The 17,339-nt window shown below is 37.7% G+C and overlaps 3 protein-coding genes across 7 annotated transcripts in view; 1 reads left to right on the top strand and 2 right to left on the bottom strand.

Moving 5' to 3' along the window:
• The window catches only part of LOC119078446 (MAGUK p55 subfamily member 6), a 29,406-nt gene extending 23,745 nt beyond the window's left edge, over positions 1-5,661 (bottom strand). Inside the window, exon 1 of one of the 3 annotated variants that reach the window (XM_037185972.1) lies at positions 5,314-5,661. In XM_037185972.1, coding sequence (XP_037041867.1) covers positions 5,314-5,455 — 142 coding nt within the window. In that variant the 5' untranslated portion in view covers positions 5,456-5,661. The remainder of the gene's footprint in view (positions 1-5,313) is intronic. The other 2 variants (XM_037185970.1, XM_037185969.1) reach the window with 2 other exon arrangements.
• A 4,195-nt stretch (positions 5,662-9,856) lies between these two features.
• Positions 9,857-10,716, bottom strand: LOC119078447 (39S ribosomal protein L13, mitochondrial). The gene is made up of 3 exons (XM_037185976.1): positions 10,604-10,716; positions 10,238-10,516; positions 9,857-10,182 (listed from the first exon to the last, which is right to left on the bottom strand). Exons 1-3 carry the CDS (start codon positions 10,625-10,627, stop codon positions 9,949-9,951), a joined length of 537 nt encoding a protein of 178 aa, XP_037041871.1. The 5' UTR covers positions 10,628-10,716; the 3' UTR covers positions 9,857-9,948.
• A 2,281-nt stretch (positions 10,717-12,997) lies between these two features.
• LOC119078449 (leukotriene A-4 hydrolase) lies at positions 12,998-17,305 on the top strand. Of its 3 annotated transcripts, none has more exons than XM_037185979.1 (9): positions 12,998-13,129; positions 14,862-15,086; positions 15,164-15,309; positions 15,368-15,444; positions 15,516-15,550; positions 15,615-15,835; positions 15,896-16,094; positions 16,160-16,366; positions 16,428-17,305. In XM_037185979.1, exons 2-9 carry the CDS (start codon positions 14,928-14,930, stop codon positions 17,211-17,213), a joined length of 1,830 nt encoding a protein of 609 aa, XP_037041874.1. In that variant the 5' UTR covers positions 12,998-13,129; positions 14,862-14,927; the 3' UTR covers positions 17,214-17,305. The 3 variants fall into 3 exon arrangements, with proteins under 3 accessions (XP_037041874.1, XP_037041873.1, XP_037041872.1); XM_037185978.1 differs by lacking the exon at positions 12,998-13,129 and adding an exon at positions 13,137-13,256; XM_037185977.1 differs by lacking the exon at positions 12,998-13,129 and adding an exon at positions 13,139-13,265.
• The last annotated feature ends 34 nt before the right edge of the window (positions 17,306-17,339 follow it).

The following is a 17,339-nucleotide window of genomic DNA, read 5'->3' on the forward strand; positions in this document are numbered from 1 at the left end:
ATAATAAGATATTTATCGCCTTCGAGCGTTATAAACAAACTTTAAGTTCACTTTTGCTGAGTTTTAAACATACCGTTAATTCAATACCAGCCACAAATTTAATCAAAATTTGTGGTACGATCAGTGATCGATGGTGAAGACATTAATTTTTACCAATGAAAATGGAATACATAAACAAATATTCTTAATTTTGTGCATATTTCTCTCTACGTAAGGCGTTAGGTGTCTTTTGTAGTCATCGAGTACAGTCACCAGTGTTATCAAATCTTTTACATCTTTTGATAGGCGTATTTTTTTGCAGAAAGTTTAATGGAAATTCTCTATCAGTTTTCAAACATATGTTAGACCACTACCACATCTTCGACCCGATTTCTAACTTTTGTCTTCCCTGTCAATAACAGCTCTTTACAAAATACTCGATTACATTTGTTTTCAGAAATTCGATTTAACAATTATACGACTCTCGGTCAAATGTTGTTCGCACACAATGCTTTAAATAAACAAACATAAAATTTTGGGACCATGAAAATTGTAAGCAAAGCATATTTCATTGGCATCTACTTTCACAAGCAGTATTTTTAACATATTCGGCAGTAAATTTAATCTGATTTGTCAGGACAAAGCACTTTTGGTCTAAGGCTCGGAACGACCGAACCCGACCGTCAGACCGGAACCCGAACTTGATTTAACACGAACCTGAAAAATTATTTCGGGTTCAACCCGAACTTCACCCGAACTTGAATTTTCGATTTCGGGTGTAACCCGAACCCGTTCCGAGCCTTATTTTGCCTTATTTTTGTGCGTTGGTCAGGAAATTTTTTTTAACGGCAGAAAATTTAATGTTGTGGTCATATGTGGAAACTTTTTATTAGAACAAAAGAATTTCTATTGTTCTGAAAAAAGTTAAGTCAATTATGTAACTACGGCAGATAACATAACTTCACCAAAAGCTGTCGTAGGAAATTTAAAAAAAATGCGGTGGTGTCCTAAACTGTTTTTTAAAGTTATTTTGTGTTATTTTCCTCGCGCTTTTTGCGCAACCTTTATTGCCTTGAAGGCTGCCTTACACGTATGAGACTCTGACGAAAAATACTGCAAAAATCAATGAAATTTACTGCTATAAATATTAGATGCCCATTTAATTTCACTGTAACATACATCTAAGCCACTTCAGTGGTGATAAAATTTCACATTGGTATATCAAGGCGCTCGCGTATTACTTTTATGTTTATTCTACCGAATTGCGTAAGATAAGGGTTTCGTTTTAATGTGTCGAGGAGAACCTTCGAGAACCAACATTCGCAAATTCACTGAATTGATTTGTCTTACATCAGCTCAGTGCACTTTAAGATTTTGGCACATCAACATCATTTGGTAGTTTAATTTAGAAAAGTGGGAAACATGGGAAAAAAGAAGCGACAGTTTGTTATAGATGAAAATGGTTTCATCAACGTCTACGTAGATGGTTCCTGCCTAATATTGGATACTTTTTCGAGAGCCTCCGGTTACGGGATATATTTTGGTCCCAAAAATACTTGGTGAACGTTTTAATTTGAGTGTTTCTCAGTGAATTTTAGTTTCGAGTGATTAAGTGTTTCTAAATGTTTTGTGCTGCTTATAAATAGGTTGAAATAGCCGAACAACTGACAATCTAGATTCTATATTTAGTGTTTCTTTGCTAGTCGCAAACCTTGGGCCAACGCACTTCAAGCATGAAACTTGATCAGTACTCTATTTGGCAGCTGTCGACTATGATCACTTTTGCTTGAAGTGCGTTGCTTGAACATAAATTTCAGAATTTGTCTCGTCATTCAAGCCCTCGCCATGAAAAGTTGTATACGCATCTGTTCTGAATGGTTGATTTTATGCACTTTCTCTTATCGTCCTCACTTCGTTCAATTCGCGAAATTGTTTAAAATCTACCGTCCACAACAGATACGTAAATAACTATTTCATATGTGCTGTGTGATATTCTCCCTGAAGTAGGTCATGAGTAAATTGCACTTTCTTCACCGTGTGGAGAAAATATATCTTTTCATACCTAGGACCCGAAAAGTGCGACTTCTCACACGCTAAAAAAGACTTTTAGTCCTTGGTACGAAATGTACTATTTCTTACTTGAACTGTCACTTTGTTTATGTATAGTAATTAACGAACGTTATTAGAAAAAAAATCCTTCGAGTAAAGTATTCCTTTTCAAAAATGGTGTGGTGAATGGCTGTTTTCCTTTTGTGGAGAAATATTTATTTACGTAAATGTGGCGGACGGTAGATTTTAGGCAATGTCGTTAGTTGTAGCCCGAACGAAGTGAGCGAAAAACAGCATATCACACCACGCACATATGAAACTCGAGCAAAATTGCTGCTCTCACTTCGCTCTGGCCACACCCATCGCTCTTATCAGAATTTCCTAATTTCTATCATCGGTAAAGGATTAACTTTCGAAAAGGCTATTCGACCAGAGTGTGATTAGTCTTTTTTGACAAGACTGAAAAGCTATTTATTATGTTATTTTTAAAGCCAGCATTGACTTAAAACATGAAAATGTAACTGGTAATGTTTCGTATTACGTTTTGACATATTGTAAAAGACAGCATCGTCCTTTACTACAAAAATTTTGTAAACGGAAGCATCTCTCCCTTCTAAGCACTGTGAAGAAGATAGAAACGCGTTTACAAATTGTTTCTTGAAGAGAGTGTTGCTTCCTTTAATAAAGCGTTTGCAGAGTAGAGTGTTACTTCCTTTCACAAAATGTCTGTAGAAGAAGGTGATTATGTCAAAACATAATACATTAACGGTTACATTTTAATGATATAAGTCAATCATACGAAGTTTTTCACTGTTCGCACTTTGTGCCAGTAGTACCTACCATTAACTTTTTCCCGTCGAGAAAAATTTGGGAATAAAATTTTAGGTCAGTGTGGGATTACTTCCGATTTGTCAGGTACGGTTAGGAATTAAAGAACGTATTTTAATCCCGCGTGGATTTTTTCTCTGTACAAGCACCGAATTTTGAAAACCGACACATTTTCTGTTCATGTGTTTTACTTGAGTTTCTGATTTCTCCATATAAAAATTCATGCAAAATTCAAAAAAAACCAATAAACCCCAAAACAGAAAATGTGTAGGTTTTCAAAATTCCGCGAGTGTAACAACTGTTCGAAATAAATCCGACGGTAAGAACATAGTGGATCAGTGTGATATTCTCAGCTGGTGTGCTGTAAAGGTCGCGGGTTGAAGTCTTATCAGGTACAAGAAACATTTTCTGCATAACATTCAAACACTTTTTATTTTAAATTTCAAAAAAAAAATTCAATAAAAAAATCCCTACACGTAATAGACGTCGACGACCACTCAAAAAGTTAATTTTACCAGTCCGAAATGTACTAGATGTAATTCTCGAGCCTGAGGTATTATGTTTTAATTCCAAAAAAGATTCGCTCGCGTAATGTTAATTCCCTCGAGATTAAAATCTTGGTCCATATTTCTATTCGTGTTCATTTTTTCAAATTAACTCTAATGATCACTCCTTTCTTCTTTCACTTAACACCAGCAAAGTGTACGGACCATGTAAACGACAAGCCACAAACAATGTCGCGGAAATCCAAGGCGCCTACATTGCAGTTTACCTGGCCAAGCAATTAGGTGTCACCAAATTGTGCATTAACACGGACTCGCAAAATGTGTGCGATGCAGTCTCGTATTTGATTGACGAATGGAAGGAAAACGATTGGCTCAGTTTGTATACGGGTCAACGCATCGTCGACCGTCCGTATTATGAGAAATTAAAGAAGGTTATCTGCGACAACCGCCAGATGACTATAAAGTTTAACCATGTCGATGGTCATTCGGGGGTTGCTAGGAATCTCGCGCCGCGTCATTCACAATAATTCACATTTTGACACATTTTGTATAAGGAAAATGTCACTTTGTGAGTAATTGTGAATGACGCGGCGCGAGATTCCTCAACACCCATTCGGGTAACCAGTATCACAATGAAGCAGATCGTTTGGCGAGGAAAGGCGCTGAAATGCATTGTAACTATGGGAAAGTAGCTGTACTCAATGTTAACTAAACACAATGCCTTACTAAATATATCAACTAAAGACGAAGCAAATAAAGGAAAATTTTGTTTGTGAAGAGAATCGAAGTTTAATAAAAACGATTCTTTAACGTATGATCCAATAGAATACATTATACTGTCTCATATTAGTCAATTCTCTTGCTGCTATATGGCTGACACCCCAACATTGAAACCCATTCCTGTAAATTGATTTCATTTTCTCTCTTCATTTCCCTTTAAAACTGATGAAAGTTCTTGAAAATTAGATATGACCTACGCTCAAGAAAACGTCGTATTCAACCAAAAATCAAGTTCTTATACATCTGCTCTTTGCAGGTTATATTAGCTGATAGTTTTGTACACAAATGGTGGCATAGTGTGTTGGATAGGATTCGGTGCCCTGAGTACGAAACGTGCATCCGTTGGTACGCAGATACCTGCTGCACCAATAACTGTCTTATTCACATAACTTTTTGACTACTTTTTGTGTGAAGCGGAAGTAGTGGAACCACAGACGTCATCAGACGTCTCCTCAGAGAAGGAGGAATGGCTTGGTGACACTTACCCTCCTGCTGGAGATTTTGTATGTTACACTGATGGCTCTAAGCGAAACGGACTTACTGGTGCTGGCCTTTTCTGTGAGTCTCCTCTTCTTGAGGTTAGTCTGTTCACAGGAACTTACGCCACGGAATATCGGAGCTTTGTAAATCAGAAGTCTTAAAGCAGGCTTCTGGAAAAGGCATCTACATCTGTACTGATAGCCAATCAGCTACTGAAGCAATTGCTGCAACAGTAGTGGACTCGATATCAGTTCGAGAATGCAAGAATGCCCCCTGAATGAAATAGGAAACCTTAACAGAGTTACAATACTGTGGGTTCCCAGTCATAAGGGCTAGCGTTGGTACAGAAGGTAATTTTATAGGACCGGAACCAGTTTTTGGCGTCTCAAAAACAGCTAGAAATAACGTTGTGAACAAGTGGAACCACAGACGTCATTGGGGCCAACGAGTGCGTGTTTCGTACTTATGACACCGAAACCTATCCAACGTACTATGGCACTATTTGTGTACATTCCAAAAGTGTCGTTGCCTAGTGTTATTTTACCAATATGATATCGTACCAGCCTCAAAACCGTTTTTCTGATACTCGCTCACAAAGTAAATTGATTTTCTGATGGCGAAAACAACCGAATTTGTAGGAAAATTTCACACTGAAGCAACACATTTTCATAAACATTTGAACTTTACTTACCAAATGTTGTTTTAAATTCACAATCAGTCGATTCGGGTTTCTTGTTTTTCTTTGAAAACAATTTTCGCCATTTAAATGTCCAATTAAATTTCCAACTAACAACTTTGAACGGTCGCTTTTCCTTTGAGTTCGCTTCTTTCATTTGAACACATTAACATAATCAAACGCAAATAATAAAAAAATATTCAATAGAACTGCTTCTCCATATAGCTGCACTGTATCATCGGATTTTATTTGTTTTCTTTTCCGATTTTTATTTTTCCGATGTTCTACTCAATTGACTGCCACAAAAAATTTTCGTTTAAAAAATTTTTCTTTTACAAATTTTTTATTGGTTTTCCTTTGAAACGTTGCGTTAGAATGCCGAAAACGACACCGACAACTTAAGACACACGTAACTCGATATATTGAAACGAATATTCAAATCAATACGCTTGAGATATGTGTTCCTTTGTTGCTTAACTAACATTTTTTTACGTTGATTTGAACTTTCATATAATAGTCATAACCTGGTGTGTGTACACATCAGCGAACAACCCTCACCCAATGTCTATATAGTCCATTGACCAACTGAATTGAATTTCAAACTGAATGTTGAATGCGGAAAAATAATTTCCACCGCAAAATTTCGATTTGCAATGTCCGAATGCATAGAAATGTATTTCTGAAATAATTACCGAAACAGAACTGTGTCGCTGAAAATAGTTGGAAATAAAAGAACGGTGAATGGACAAGGGTTAAAGCCCGACTAAAAATTTATGTAGAAAACCAAAACAAATGGGTGTATAACAACGGCAATCGGCATATAAAGAAGTTCAACTGTCATAATAAATAATACACCGCCGCGAAAGGAAACTATATTTAGCCGGTAAAAATCGATTGAAATTGCTCAGTTGCATTTTGATTTTCACGTTGAGGCACGTTCGAAACGTACAATAGATAAACCGTCGATGATAATAACAGATAAAAAAATTAATTCATTAATTGAGTGTACCTAGCAATCCTTTGAAGGATCAAAGCTCCACCTCCGCCGAACTGTGTCTTGTATTATTCTGAATACCAAAAATTTGGAATGGCCTTTCACAGACGCCACTCCCATTATTACATTGTGTGTTACTTCTTTTCATCGAAACATTTACGTTGAACTAAGTAAAAAAATCTTTTACTTCATTAGATCATCGGTTCAACCATGCTATTTGTTTGCATGTTTACCACCACCGGTCTAACGTGACTTCCGAATCACTCCTAGAAGTACTCAAATACTCTCTGAGGAAAGATAGTACATTAGGTTACGTCATACGAGTCACTAACTACAACTCCCATAAAACCTAGCATAACTATAGAACATACATATTTGGAGGCTGATAGTATCGGAATAGGGTTTGCATTTCTTTCGTACAGAGTCTATAGTCTATACTACAGACAGTAATCATGCTTTCTTCGTGTGAGTTAAAACACACAAATGCAAGTGACATAATATACGGTACACGTGTACCATGTATCGAAATTTGTAAGCTTCTTGGCGTCTAACATGCGAATTTAACGGCTAGAAGCAGTGCTTTTCCCAAATCATGGAGTTTAAATGAAATTTAGGACGTTAACAATGGGACATCATCTCTAAAACTCCATGTGAAATTGTTGGACACGGAAAACTAAAACATCCTGTTCTGAAAGAATGCATGCTAGCTGGAGATCGTCCCTAATTCTTGCGTCCTAATCGTGACGTTAGTTAGTTAGTTCATTTAATAATAGTCACTAATTTTCCCACTCAGAGCTTATTTTCGGAAATTCCGAAAAATAAGCCCTGATTGTTGGCTGGTTTTAGCACCATCGCGCTATTATAACAATTAGCTTTTATTAGGTCAATAAAAAAACCAACAGACTAGCATCAAGTTGATTTGTATTTGATTTACACATAGTTAGTAAGAGAATTCCGTAAAACAATGAAAACAATGAAATTTGTGGTGTTATTATAGTAGATTACTATAACTGGGCAGTAACGAGTTATATCGCATCCAGGTGAGTAAAAGTATCCGAGGGCGGCAGTATACTATTACTGCTGCTATATTTTCAGTAAAAACCGATATATTAGACTCTACATATTATTTCCTTTGATCTAGGTCTAGGTATTCACAAAACTGAATTTGTATTGAATCTATTACTTTGTTAGTTTCACCAAGCACTTTCCTATAAAACCACAAAAGCCAGAGCTTGTCGCTCATTTTTGTTGCCGCTATCAATAACAGATGATCGTTTATGCCTTCAGGTCGATCCGCTCGCTCGTGTCCCCAAAACATCGATTTCACGCCTGGACGTAGTTGCAATGCGCGTGCATTAGGATGAAGCATTTTTTAAAGTCTTTGTATGCTTGCTAAGAGGACCGAAAGTAAAGCTGTCAATTCGCAGGGCGAAAGCTTTCGCTTTCGCCCCTTGAATTGACATTTCTTTACTTTCGGTCCTCTTAGCAAACATACAAAACTTAATACGTAACTCTTTCGGCCTACTTAATCGATACGTAAATAACTATTTTTAAGTTTTATATATCTGCATCTTACACGGGAAAAAAATGCTTACTTAGGTAAACGATGTAGTAGCTGACCACGCTTATCACGCCCTATCAGTGAAATAAGAGTGAAAATGTTTCGAATAATGTGAAATTATTGCGAAAAATGTAATAACTATTTATAATTTTGCAGTGATCAGCTACTAAAACAAAAATAGTGCTTCTGTAAAATTACTTTGTTAATAATTATGAATATTTCGAATGTTCTACCGAATGGGAACAGATCCAATTCTGACGAAAGAACTTAGTTCCATCGGAATAATCCGAAGTTTAAAAATTCCGTAAGCGTTCAGCTACTACCTCACTTACCTTAATAACTGTGAAGAACATTTTTACCAGCGTAAGCCTACATTTTAGCGTTTTTTAAATACTCGATTTTAGTTTACTGTTCATTTTTTCATCAAAATCCTTTTTGAAAAATGTAGGACCTGAATAACGACCACAAATGTGGATGCTTTCAATAGAAAATCGATTTGGTTGTAGAAGTTTGACAAGCTAACACATTCGTGGTCGTTATTGTGGTGGTACATTTTTCGAAAAGGATTCTGATGAAAAGATATTATTAAAAATGAAATACGAGACACGCAAATGTAGGTACAGCTAAGTACCGTAGAGGGCATGTCCTTTATTTTCGCCTCGTTCTTCTTTTTTGCAAAGAACATCACTTTTTCATAAAATGTCCTCTTTTTTCGAAAGAAACTCCTTTTTTAAGAAAATTTGACGAAGTCACGGAGTGACAAACTTTCGCTCCACGACTTCAAGTAATGACTTTTAATAAAATGGATTCATTTTTACAAGAAATTTTTGCTCCTCTCGCGTTGTACCCTTCCTTAATCTTATATCCTTGACCAAAAAAGTTAGGAATTTTACCATAAAGAAAATCGTCTGACGTTCTGATAGACACCCAAATTCTCACAGTGTCCCTATTTTCAATCATAGGAGAATATACCGCTGGAAAATGACGTACGAAGACCGTGGGAAGAAAGTCAAATAAAACTTAAGAAAATTTGATAGATCAGAAAGTAGTCGTTATTTGCATAATATCCGGTTGGTGATATCACTAAGGATATCTTTATTGTACAGAGATACATCATGCATTCCATTGTGAACTACACAAGATCTGAACATAGTGCATGAACAAGTTGTAATTCCTCGTTGGAAATCTATTTTTCGTCCCTGTTCCGATAGTATCGTCTTTTTTCTGTCAAAATAGCCTATACTGAAACATTTAAAAATGGGAACCCTATGCTATGCCGAATTTAAATGGAAAAGAATTCAAAAATCGAGCATATGCAACAGTTACAGGCAGTGCGAATTTTCACGAATTTTCTCAAATTTTCACGAATTTTCTCAAATTTTCACAAAAAAAAAACTTTTTGCGAAAATTCACGAAAATTTGTGAATTTTGTGAAAATTTGAGAAAATTCGTGAAAATATATAACCACTGGTTACAGGTTTAGTGCTATATTGACAAAAAATGAATAACATACAGCATAGTCGTTCAGTTTGTGTTTCTTCTTGAGGTTAGTTGAGGAACCAACTTATTGATTCGGATGATATTCTATCTAACATTAAATCTCCATCAAATTAAAAAAAATTGCCTCCGCGTTTGTTTTTCTTCCATTAAAAATTGGGATTCGATTTTCTCGAAAGCTCTTTTCAAGAAAATCCGTGAAAACTTTAGATTCGAGAAAACCAAGAAAAATCGAGACATCCCTCTGCACCGACAACAATTCATTTCATCAATCAAGCATTTTCTCCGGTGCCCTGAGCATATAAAATATTGTATGTAACACGGACGAAAAATGAAAAGTCACGTTTTCGACTGGTTCACGCAAAAACTCGACTTTTCAACTTTTCCGTGTGAAGTAAATATCTACCATAGAGATAGGCAGTGAACGGAAATATCTGGAACGACTGCTCCACGGGAATAGCTTTACTCCAAACACTCGTGACACAAATTTCATTGAAACCGTTTCATCCGTAGTTTGGTGTGTGAAAACATTTTTAATGACTAAACAAATCGCTCATCGAACTAACAATCTGAATACGTGCGTACGCCTCCGCATATCCTACTTCAGCACATAATTCTCTGGATAATCCATTATCTTCGGGAAATTCTTGATCGTCTCTTCGTCAATATGATCCAGCCGTGTCGGAACGACTCTGTCGTGTTTCAATTGATTCGTCACATTTGACATAATTTCATCGGGAACGTTTGCGTCGGGATACAAGTGAAGTCGCTGCATTGTGTACCGGCGCTGTAGATTACCTTTCATCGAAGTGTAAACGGCTTTTTTCATGACCTGGAGATGAACAGTTAATTACATCACCGGGGACACGGGGTGTTGCTAAACATACCATTGTCGGATCTTTTTTATGCAATTCCCAAGCCAATGTCCAGGATGCACCGCCGGGATAGCCTGTGTGATGGAAGTACACTCTCTTCGCCCATTCATCGCCCGGTAAGGCAATTTCGGCTGTGTTGATGACAACAACATGATCACCGCAGTTGTTAAGTGGATGATAAATTGGTTTATGTAATCCCATTAGATGTTTACGGATCGTTAACGCCGCTTGAAATGGATTCTGCCAAGTACAATCAAAGATGTGCCAGGTTCGAGCGAATGTTGCCCATTGCTTTTCATTTAACAATAAAACAAAGTAAATTTCAATTCGATGACTCGCTCAATGGAGCGCACAATACATATATTCATTCAACCGAACCTGAACTCTCTGTGTTGTGGTCATTTTTCTGGGCAACAATATTTTATAAATTTTGTGCAAGTACACCGGGTCCTCATGCAATGTGAAAAAATCAGTTGTTTTGACATTTCGGACTTGACGTTTTGGTTGAAGTTGCGGCGGCTCTATACGAAACTTAAGGTGCACTCACACTGTCAGACTTGTTAAACACAAGGTATGTATCGATATAGACTGTTATGATCAGAGCGAGAAAACCGAAGACTAGTTATTATAACTTGCCTTGGCGTACATGTCAAAGTATTTGCTTCTCTTTCAACGTGGTACGTTGAGAGCGAGAGGACAGAAGACCAGTTTATTTTAACTTGCCTTGGGGTACTTGTCAAAATATCTTCTTCTCTTTCATCATAACACTATAGTGTGGTGATTCCATACCACGAAACATTCGTTCTCGTCGAGGTTCTCGTGCTTGACACAATAAATATGAAGTAAAATTATAAACCGGGACTAGCAGCGTCATCTGTTTCATTTCCCGATACTCTCATAGTATTCACATCTTCAGCTATGAAACTTAAAAATTTTCCAAGATGGCCACTGTCGGCTATTTTGTAGGTCTCCTAAATTATTCTACGAAACTCTTTAAACTGAAACTAATTTCGTATCTGCAATGCAACAGGCAAAATAACATTGAGGGATTCTTTTGAATCTCGACTAACCGAAATCGGCGCTATTTATTCCGGGACTTTTTTATATATGCCTAGTTTGGCCTTGGTGCCTAGGCCCCAAAACCAGTCTCATATATTTGTTCGTTGGAAAGCTGAGGTCGAGCACTCCTGGGGCAAATAATACCTTCATATAATTTGATGATAAATGGCCGAAAATATGACTTCTGGATAATTTCTTAGAATCGATGGAACCTCGATGAACTTTGATGAGAACTGTGACCTCACTAATGCAATTATTTGATTAAGTTATTACTTATTATGAATGTGGAGGACCTCAGCTTTACACCGATACCCATATTTAGTAGTTTGGCACGTCACTACGTAACAGATGAAAACTGTGTGTTTCACTCCGCCAAACTACTAAATATGCGTATCGCTGTAAAGCTGAGGTCCTACACATTCAAATAATTAATAACTTAATCAAATAATTGCATTAGTGAGGTCACAGCCCTCATCAAAGTTCGCCGAGGTTCTCTAGATTCTGAGAAATTTTTGTGGAGTTCATATTTTCGGCAATTTATCGCCAAATTTTTTGACGTTAATATTTGCCCCGGTAGTACTCGTTGTCAGCTTTCCAACGAACCCATACACGCCCGTGTCCTCACCACCTTACGGAAATGAAATCCGGACTACGAAAGGGGTAGGGTAATCTCGCACACCACACAAATTCATGGTGTGCGAGATTCACCTCTAAGTGGTGAATCTCGCACAGTCATGACTTTTCGTTACATGTCGTAAAAGGACGCATTCTATGATCGCGTGTGCGAGATTCCCCGACACCCTACGAAACCGCATTTTTCGACTTTTGGCCACTTACAACCAGCCAGGTATGGAAGATCAAAAATATCTGAGACTGGTTTTGGGGCCTAGGCACCAAGGCCTAACTAGGCATATATAAAAAAGTCCCGGAATAAATAGCGCCGATTTCGGTCAGTCGAAATTCAGAAGAATCCCTCATTCTCTTAAGTTTTGACATGTTTGTCCTGTTTGTCCCAATTGTAACAACAACAACAAAAGTAGAATTTAACAGGAGGGATGTGCAATGAAGGATCAAAAATCGGTTTTAAACATTTTGAAAAATTTATTTACAACTTGTGACAAATCATAGAAGCTAATTTTTTTCGAGTTTTCGGTCTTTCACCTATTTCGACCTCTACCAAAAAATTTCTTGGAGATTTTTTTTGTTGTGTTAGTCCTATTCTACTCATTGGAGTCCAATGCTACAGCAAAAAATAAACTCAGGAAGAAGTTTGTCAAAAAAGTCTTTTTCGTGAGTCATAAAGGCGAGACTATGAAAAAATTGGGTGGACCAGAAAATTCGTAAATTCATCTAGAAATTGATTCGATTTTTGAGCAAGCGGGCTTAAATTTTTGGGGATTTTTTGGAATTCGATTTTCTTAATTGAGCCATTTTGCCTCAATCTTCGGCCAAACAAACAGTCACGACCGTCACGACACAAAGATTTCTCAGATGATTTTCAAAACCATTTCTGTTCTGGTTTACTCACAACATCCCCAAGAATTTAAGACCACTTGAGCAAAAATTGAATCGCGACCATATCTACGTCAATTTAATAATCCTAATAAGAATTTCTAATTCGGAAAACCTGGAAAACCCAAAGTATGTAAACTTGAAACCTCCAACAAGAGTTTGATATGAGCGGTGTGAACCAAATCTGTATTGCCTATGAATAAACTGCATTGCCTTCAGCTATTTGACAGTTGGGTGCATTTTTGTAGAATCGCATCATTATAATCCACTCCCAAAGGGAAAATCGACGTTCAAGACTAGTATTATTGCAATATTTGTGGGATACTAAAAAAGGTTTGTAAATACGTGGAAAATAAACACAGCATATGCATGACATGTTCACGTAGCTGTAAACATTTAAGTTGTCGTCATGATCAATCGAAGAAAATTTTATTTTATTGCCGGTGTTATTTGTTTGGCTGTAAGTTGTGTACGTACTTGTAAATTAATAACATTCCACAAGTGTTAATCCCCGATCATCGCAGGATATTGATGATTTTGTGATCCTTCATTTGGTCTCCATAACCTACAATTTTCAAATGAGACTGCAGATTGGTTGACGTGAATAAAAATTTGGGTTTTGAAAAGTGATTTATGATCGATCGTACGACCAATTCAAATTTTTGTTGCGGTGAAATTGGACGCAATAGAATAAATTGACTAAATATAAGAAGTGGGTCACTCCTTGACTATTGGCTATTGTGTCACACAAAATGTTTTCCTTTAATGGTTTTAACATCGACTTTGCTATTTTATGAGGGGGTTACGGGGGCTAGAGCTCATTGCTTTTAGGTTCTTTATCGATGTACACCAGACAACAATTTGAAACCATTGGTGGTAGCATAGGTCTCCCCTGATTACCAAAAACGCATCCGTTTGTCCCATTGGAGTCTTTGGTTCCACTTCATCGGCTTTACAAAAAAAAAAAAAAAAAATGCGGGCACCGTAGAATTATTGGTGCAGCAAGTATCAAGACTGCCGTAAGTGTCGTGAGTTCAAATGGACTTAACCACTCCATAGGTCAGTACGATATCAAAGGTAGACAAAAAATACTCTACATGTCTACCTTGGATATTGTACCAACGATAGGTAGTGAAGGCCTTTGGAATGGTTGAACTCAATGCACCCTAGATACCTGCTGTACTAAAACTGTCCCCTTCTCATAAATTTTTAATTTTTTTGTGAATCGGCTGCATCAGAACCACATACATCCTTGGGACCAACGGATGCGTGTTTTGCACTCAGGACACCGAAACCTATCCAGCTGCACTATACCACCATTTCTATAGAAATCCTGTGTTGCCTAGTCTTACAACAATGCCACCGAAGTCTCATAATATTTGGCCGCTGTGGCATACTCTAAAATTTGTTTGATGGCAATTGAGTTACAAACAAATTTTTTTTATTTTTTATCGATGGAGAACCTAATTATAAGACACTTTGTCTCGTATCATATGCCAAAAAAAGTTACAACTTTTTTTATAAATCATTTTGAAAGTCACTGAAAACACGAAAATTCGAATCGAAATACAAAAATTTTTGATGACATACTGTATTTCTATTCGAATTTTCGTGTTTTCAGTGACTTTCAAAATGATTAATAAAAAAAGTTTTAACTTTTTTTGGCATATGATACGAGACAAAGTGTCTTATAATTAGGTTCTCCATCGATAAAAAAAAAAAAATTGTTTGTAACTCAATTGTATCGCCGTACGTTCGTTCGATCTGTTGCTTATATTTTGTGTTGCTAAATTTTTAGTATTTGATTTAACGACTGACACCTCATTAGTTTCACATTTACCTTTGTTATACAAGGCAACACTAACTATAGTGCTCAACTCATACGTTCGTCGTATAGTAATTGTCGCTAACAGGTGACCGGCCGTCTCAAAATCAATTGAAATAACTCCTTATCTCCATGTAACTACTCGACGTAACAAACAACACAATCTCATCTCATCATTCAAACCGTTGACTGAAGTGATATTGATAAGGAAAATTTAACAAAACTCGCCATTCTCAACAGGCTATCATTTGGTATAGCATCAGCTCAGTGAATTATCACCGTAATCTTCAACCATCAACCGTCAGAATGAGACTGAGCAAAGTTGATCCGAGTTCATATTCAACGCCCGAGGATGAGGTGATCAAAAACATCGATTTAGAGTGGAACATTGATTTTGAGCGGCATGTGGTCAGTGGCACAGCCGTTTATACGATTAAGATATTGGCGGCCAGCGTTGAGACAATTGTAAGTTTGGCTTTTTTAGCCTTGCATTGCATTGATTCGTGCAAGTAATTTGAAGGTCACTTTCCCGTATTTTACAGTTTTTGGATGTCTACGACATTACCATTAAGAATATTGCTGTGAAAACTGCTGGCACCGAAATTCCAGTGAACTATTTCGTCTCTGATTATGTTAAGAACATGGGATCCAAATTAACCATTGAGCTTCCAACAAAAACTAGTGGAAGGTAAGTGGTGTCCTTGGTTGAATTGAGCTGGGTAAACCTCAATAAACATATTTTATAGTTTGGTACTTTCCATTGAATACGAAACGTCTCCCAAAGCGGCTGCCCTACAATGGCTTACTCCTGAGCAAACTCTAGGTATTTGTAACGGGTGTTACTGTCACAGCAGCAGTTGTATCTAACTAAAATTTAAATTTTGATTCTGCTAGGCAAAACTCAGCCGTACATGTACAGTCAGTGTCAGGTAAATGAGTCGATCTAGGTGGTAAACAGAGCAATGAGTTGATGGAAATAAAAAAAATTCTCAGGCAATTGCTGCTCGCTCCTTGCTTCCGTGCCAAGATACTCCAGCAGTCAAATTCACTTACACTGCCACCGTTACCCATCCGAAAGAGTTGACAGCTCTGCTAAGTGCCATTCGTGTCAACAGTACCGCTGGTCGGACAATCTATGAGCAGAAGATTCCAGTACAGAGCTATCTGTTAGCTATTGCTGTCGGAGCGATCGTTTCCCGACAAATTGGTCCAAGGTAAAGATTACTCTTCTCTTCCGATGATTTTTTAAAAACCTTTAAATCTCTCCGATTCAGTTCCAAAGTATGGGCTGAGGAAGCCATTGTCGATGAGGCTGCTGAAGAATTTTCCAAAACTTCGAGCATGCTCCAAACAGCGTCTGACATTTGTGGCACATACGTTTGGAAAGAATATGATTTGCTGGTGATGCCTCCGTCGTTTCCATTCGGCGGCATGGAAAATCCTTGTTTGACATTCGTCACACCAACACTGCTGGTGAGTCAAATGATATAGGGAAATGTAGTGCAATCTTGATTAATTCAGCGAAAATCCTACAAAAGGCTGGTGACAAATCGCTTACCAATGTCATTGCACACGAAATTGCTCACAGCTGGACTGGTAATTTGGTCACAAATGTGAACTTTGAACATTTCTGGTTGAACGAAGGATTCACAACTTTCGTTGAGGCAAAAATTGTTGGACGCTTGGATGGTGATTTGGCCAGAGATTTCCATGCCATTCAAGGTCTTCAGCAATTGAAAGATTGTGTAAGAGAGAGAGAGAGAGAGAGGCCTATAGATCAGCAGGTATTGAACGAAATGTTTTCAGATTGAGAATCAATTGGCTGACACACCTGCTCTGACGAAATTGGTGGTGGATTTGACCAGTGTCAGTCCGGATGATGCATTTTCCTCTGTCCCGTACAAAAAAGGGGCAACATTTTTGCGTTACTTGGAAGATCTGCTGGGTGGTCCAACATCTTTCGAACCCTTTCTGCGACACTATTTCAACAAGTACAAGTACCAGTCGATTACATCCGACGACTTCAAGGCCACATTGTACGAGTATTACCGCGAAAAGTACGAAAAGGAATTGGAACAAGTTGACTGGGACACCTGGTTCTACGGCGAAGGGATGCCACCGATAATTCCGAATTACAACACCACCCTTGCCGACATTGCCCACAAGCATGCCAACTTTTGGATTGGAAATTCGGTTGACCAAATCAAAAAGGACATGCCGCCCGAGAAACTCACAACGTTGCAGAAGGTCGAATTTTTGTCTAAATTGAACGAGGCACAGAACATTGTTGGCATATCATCCGAGTGGATTGCATTGCTGGAGACCACGCACGATCTGAACAAAACGAAAAATTCCGAAATTCAGTTTGCCTTCTATCGACTGTGTGTGAAAGCGCGACAGTTCGACCGATTGGATGACATTTTGGCCTTTATCAACAGCAATTTCCGCATGAAATTCGTGAGGCCCATTTACAAAGAGTTGGGTCAGTGGTCGGAGGCCAGAGATATTGCCATTGCCAATTACAACAAAGTTAAGGATCAGATGATGGCCGTTTGCTCGAACCAAGTCGGCAAGGATCTTGGTGTGGCCTGATGTGCTACGGGAACGTGACGATGAAATCGCATTCATTTTGTACGATCGCTTTTATACTACAAATTGAAATAAAAAATGTGTTTTGAGCTTAAGCGGTAGATCGATTGTGACGAATGAATAAAGAAG

Source organism: Bradysia coprophila, unplaced genomic scaffold (genome assembly GCF_014529535.1).
Source record: "Bradysia coprophila strain Holo2 unplaced genomic scaffold, BU_Bcop_v1 contig_297, whole genome shotgun sequence".
Taxonomy (NCBI): domain Eukaryota; kingdom Metazoa; phylum Arthropoda; class Insecta; order Diptera; family Sciaridae; genus Bradysia; species Bradysia coprophila.

Coding starts and splice junctions, on each gene's coding strand:
- LOC119078447 (XM_037185976.1), bottom strand. CDS start 10,627: ATGACCACAACACAGAGAGTTCAG. Junction 10,517..10,603: donor CCACAACACAGAGAGTTCAG/GTTCGGTTGAAT, acceptor TTAAATGAAAAG/CAATGGGCAACATTCGCTCG. Junction 10,183..10,237: donor ATAAAAAAGATCCGACAATG/GTATGTTTAGCA, acceptor GTTCATCTCCAG/GTCATGAAAAAAGCCGTTTA.
- LOC119078449 (XM_037185977.1), top strand. CDS start 13,206: ATGATCAATCGAAGAAAATTTTATTTTATTGCCGGTGTTATTTGTTTG. Junction 15,445..15,515: donor TACTCCTGAGCAAACTCTAG/GTATTTGTAACG, acceptor TGATTCTGCTAG/GCAAAACTCAGCCGTACATG. Junction 16,095..16,159: donor TCGTCACACCAACACTGCTG/GTGAGTCAAATG, acceptor ATCCTACAAAAG/GCTGGTGACAAATCGCTTAC.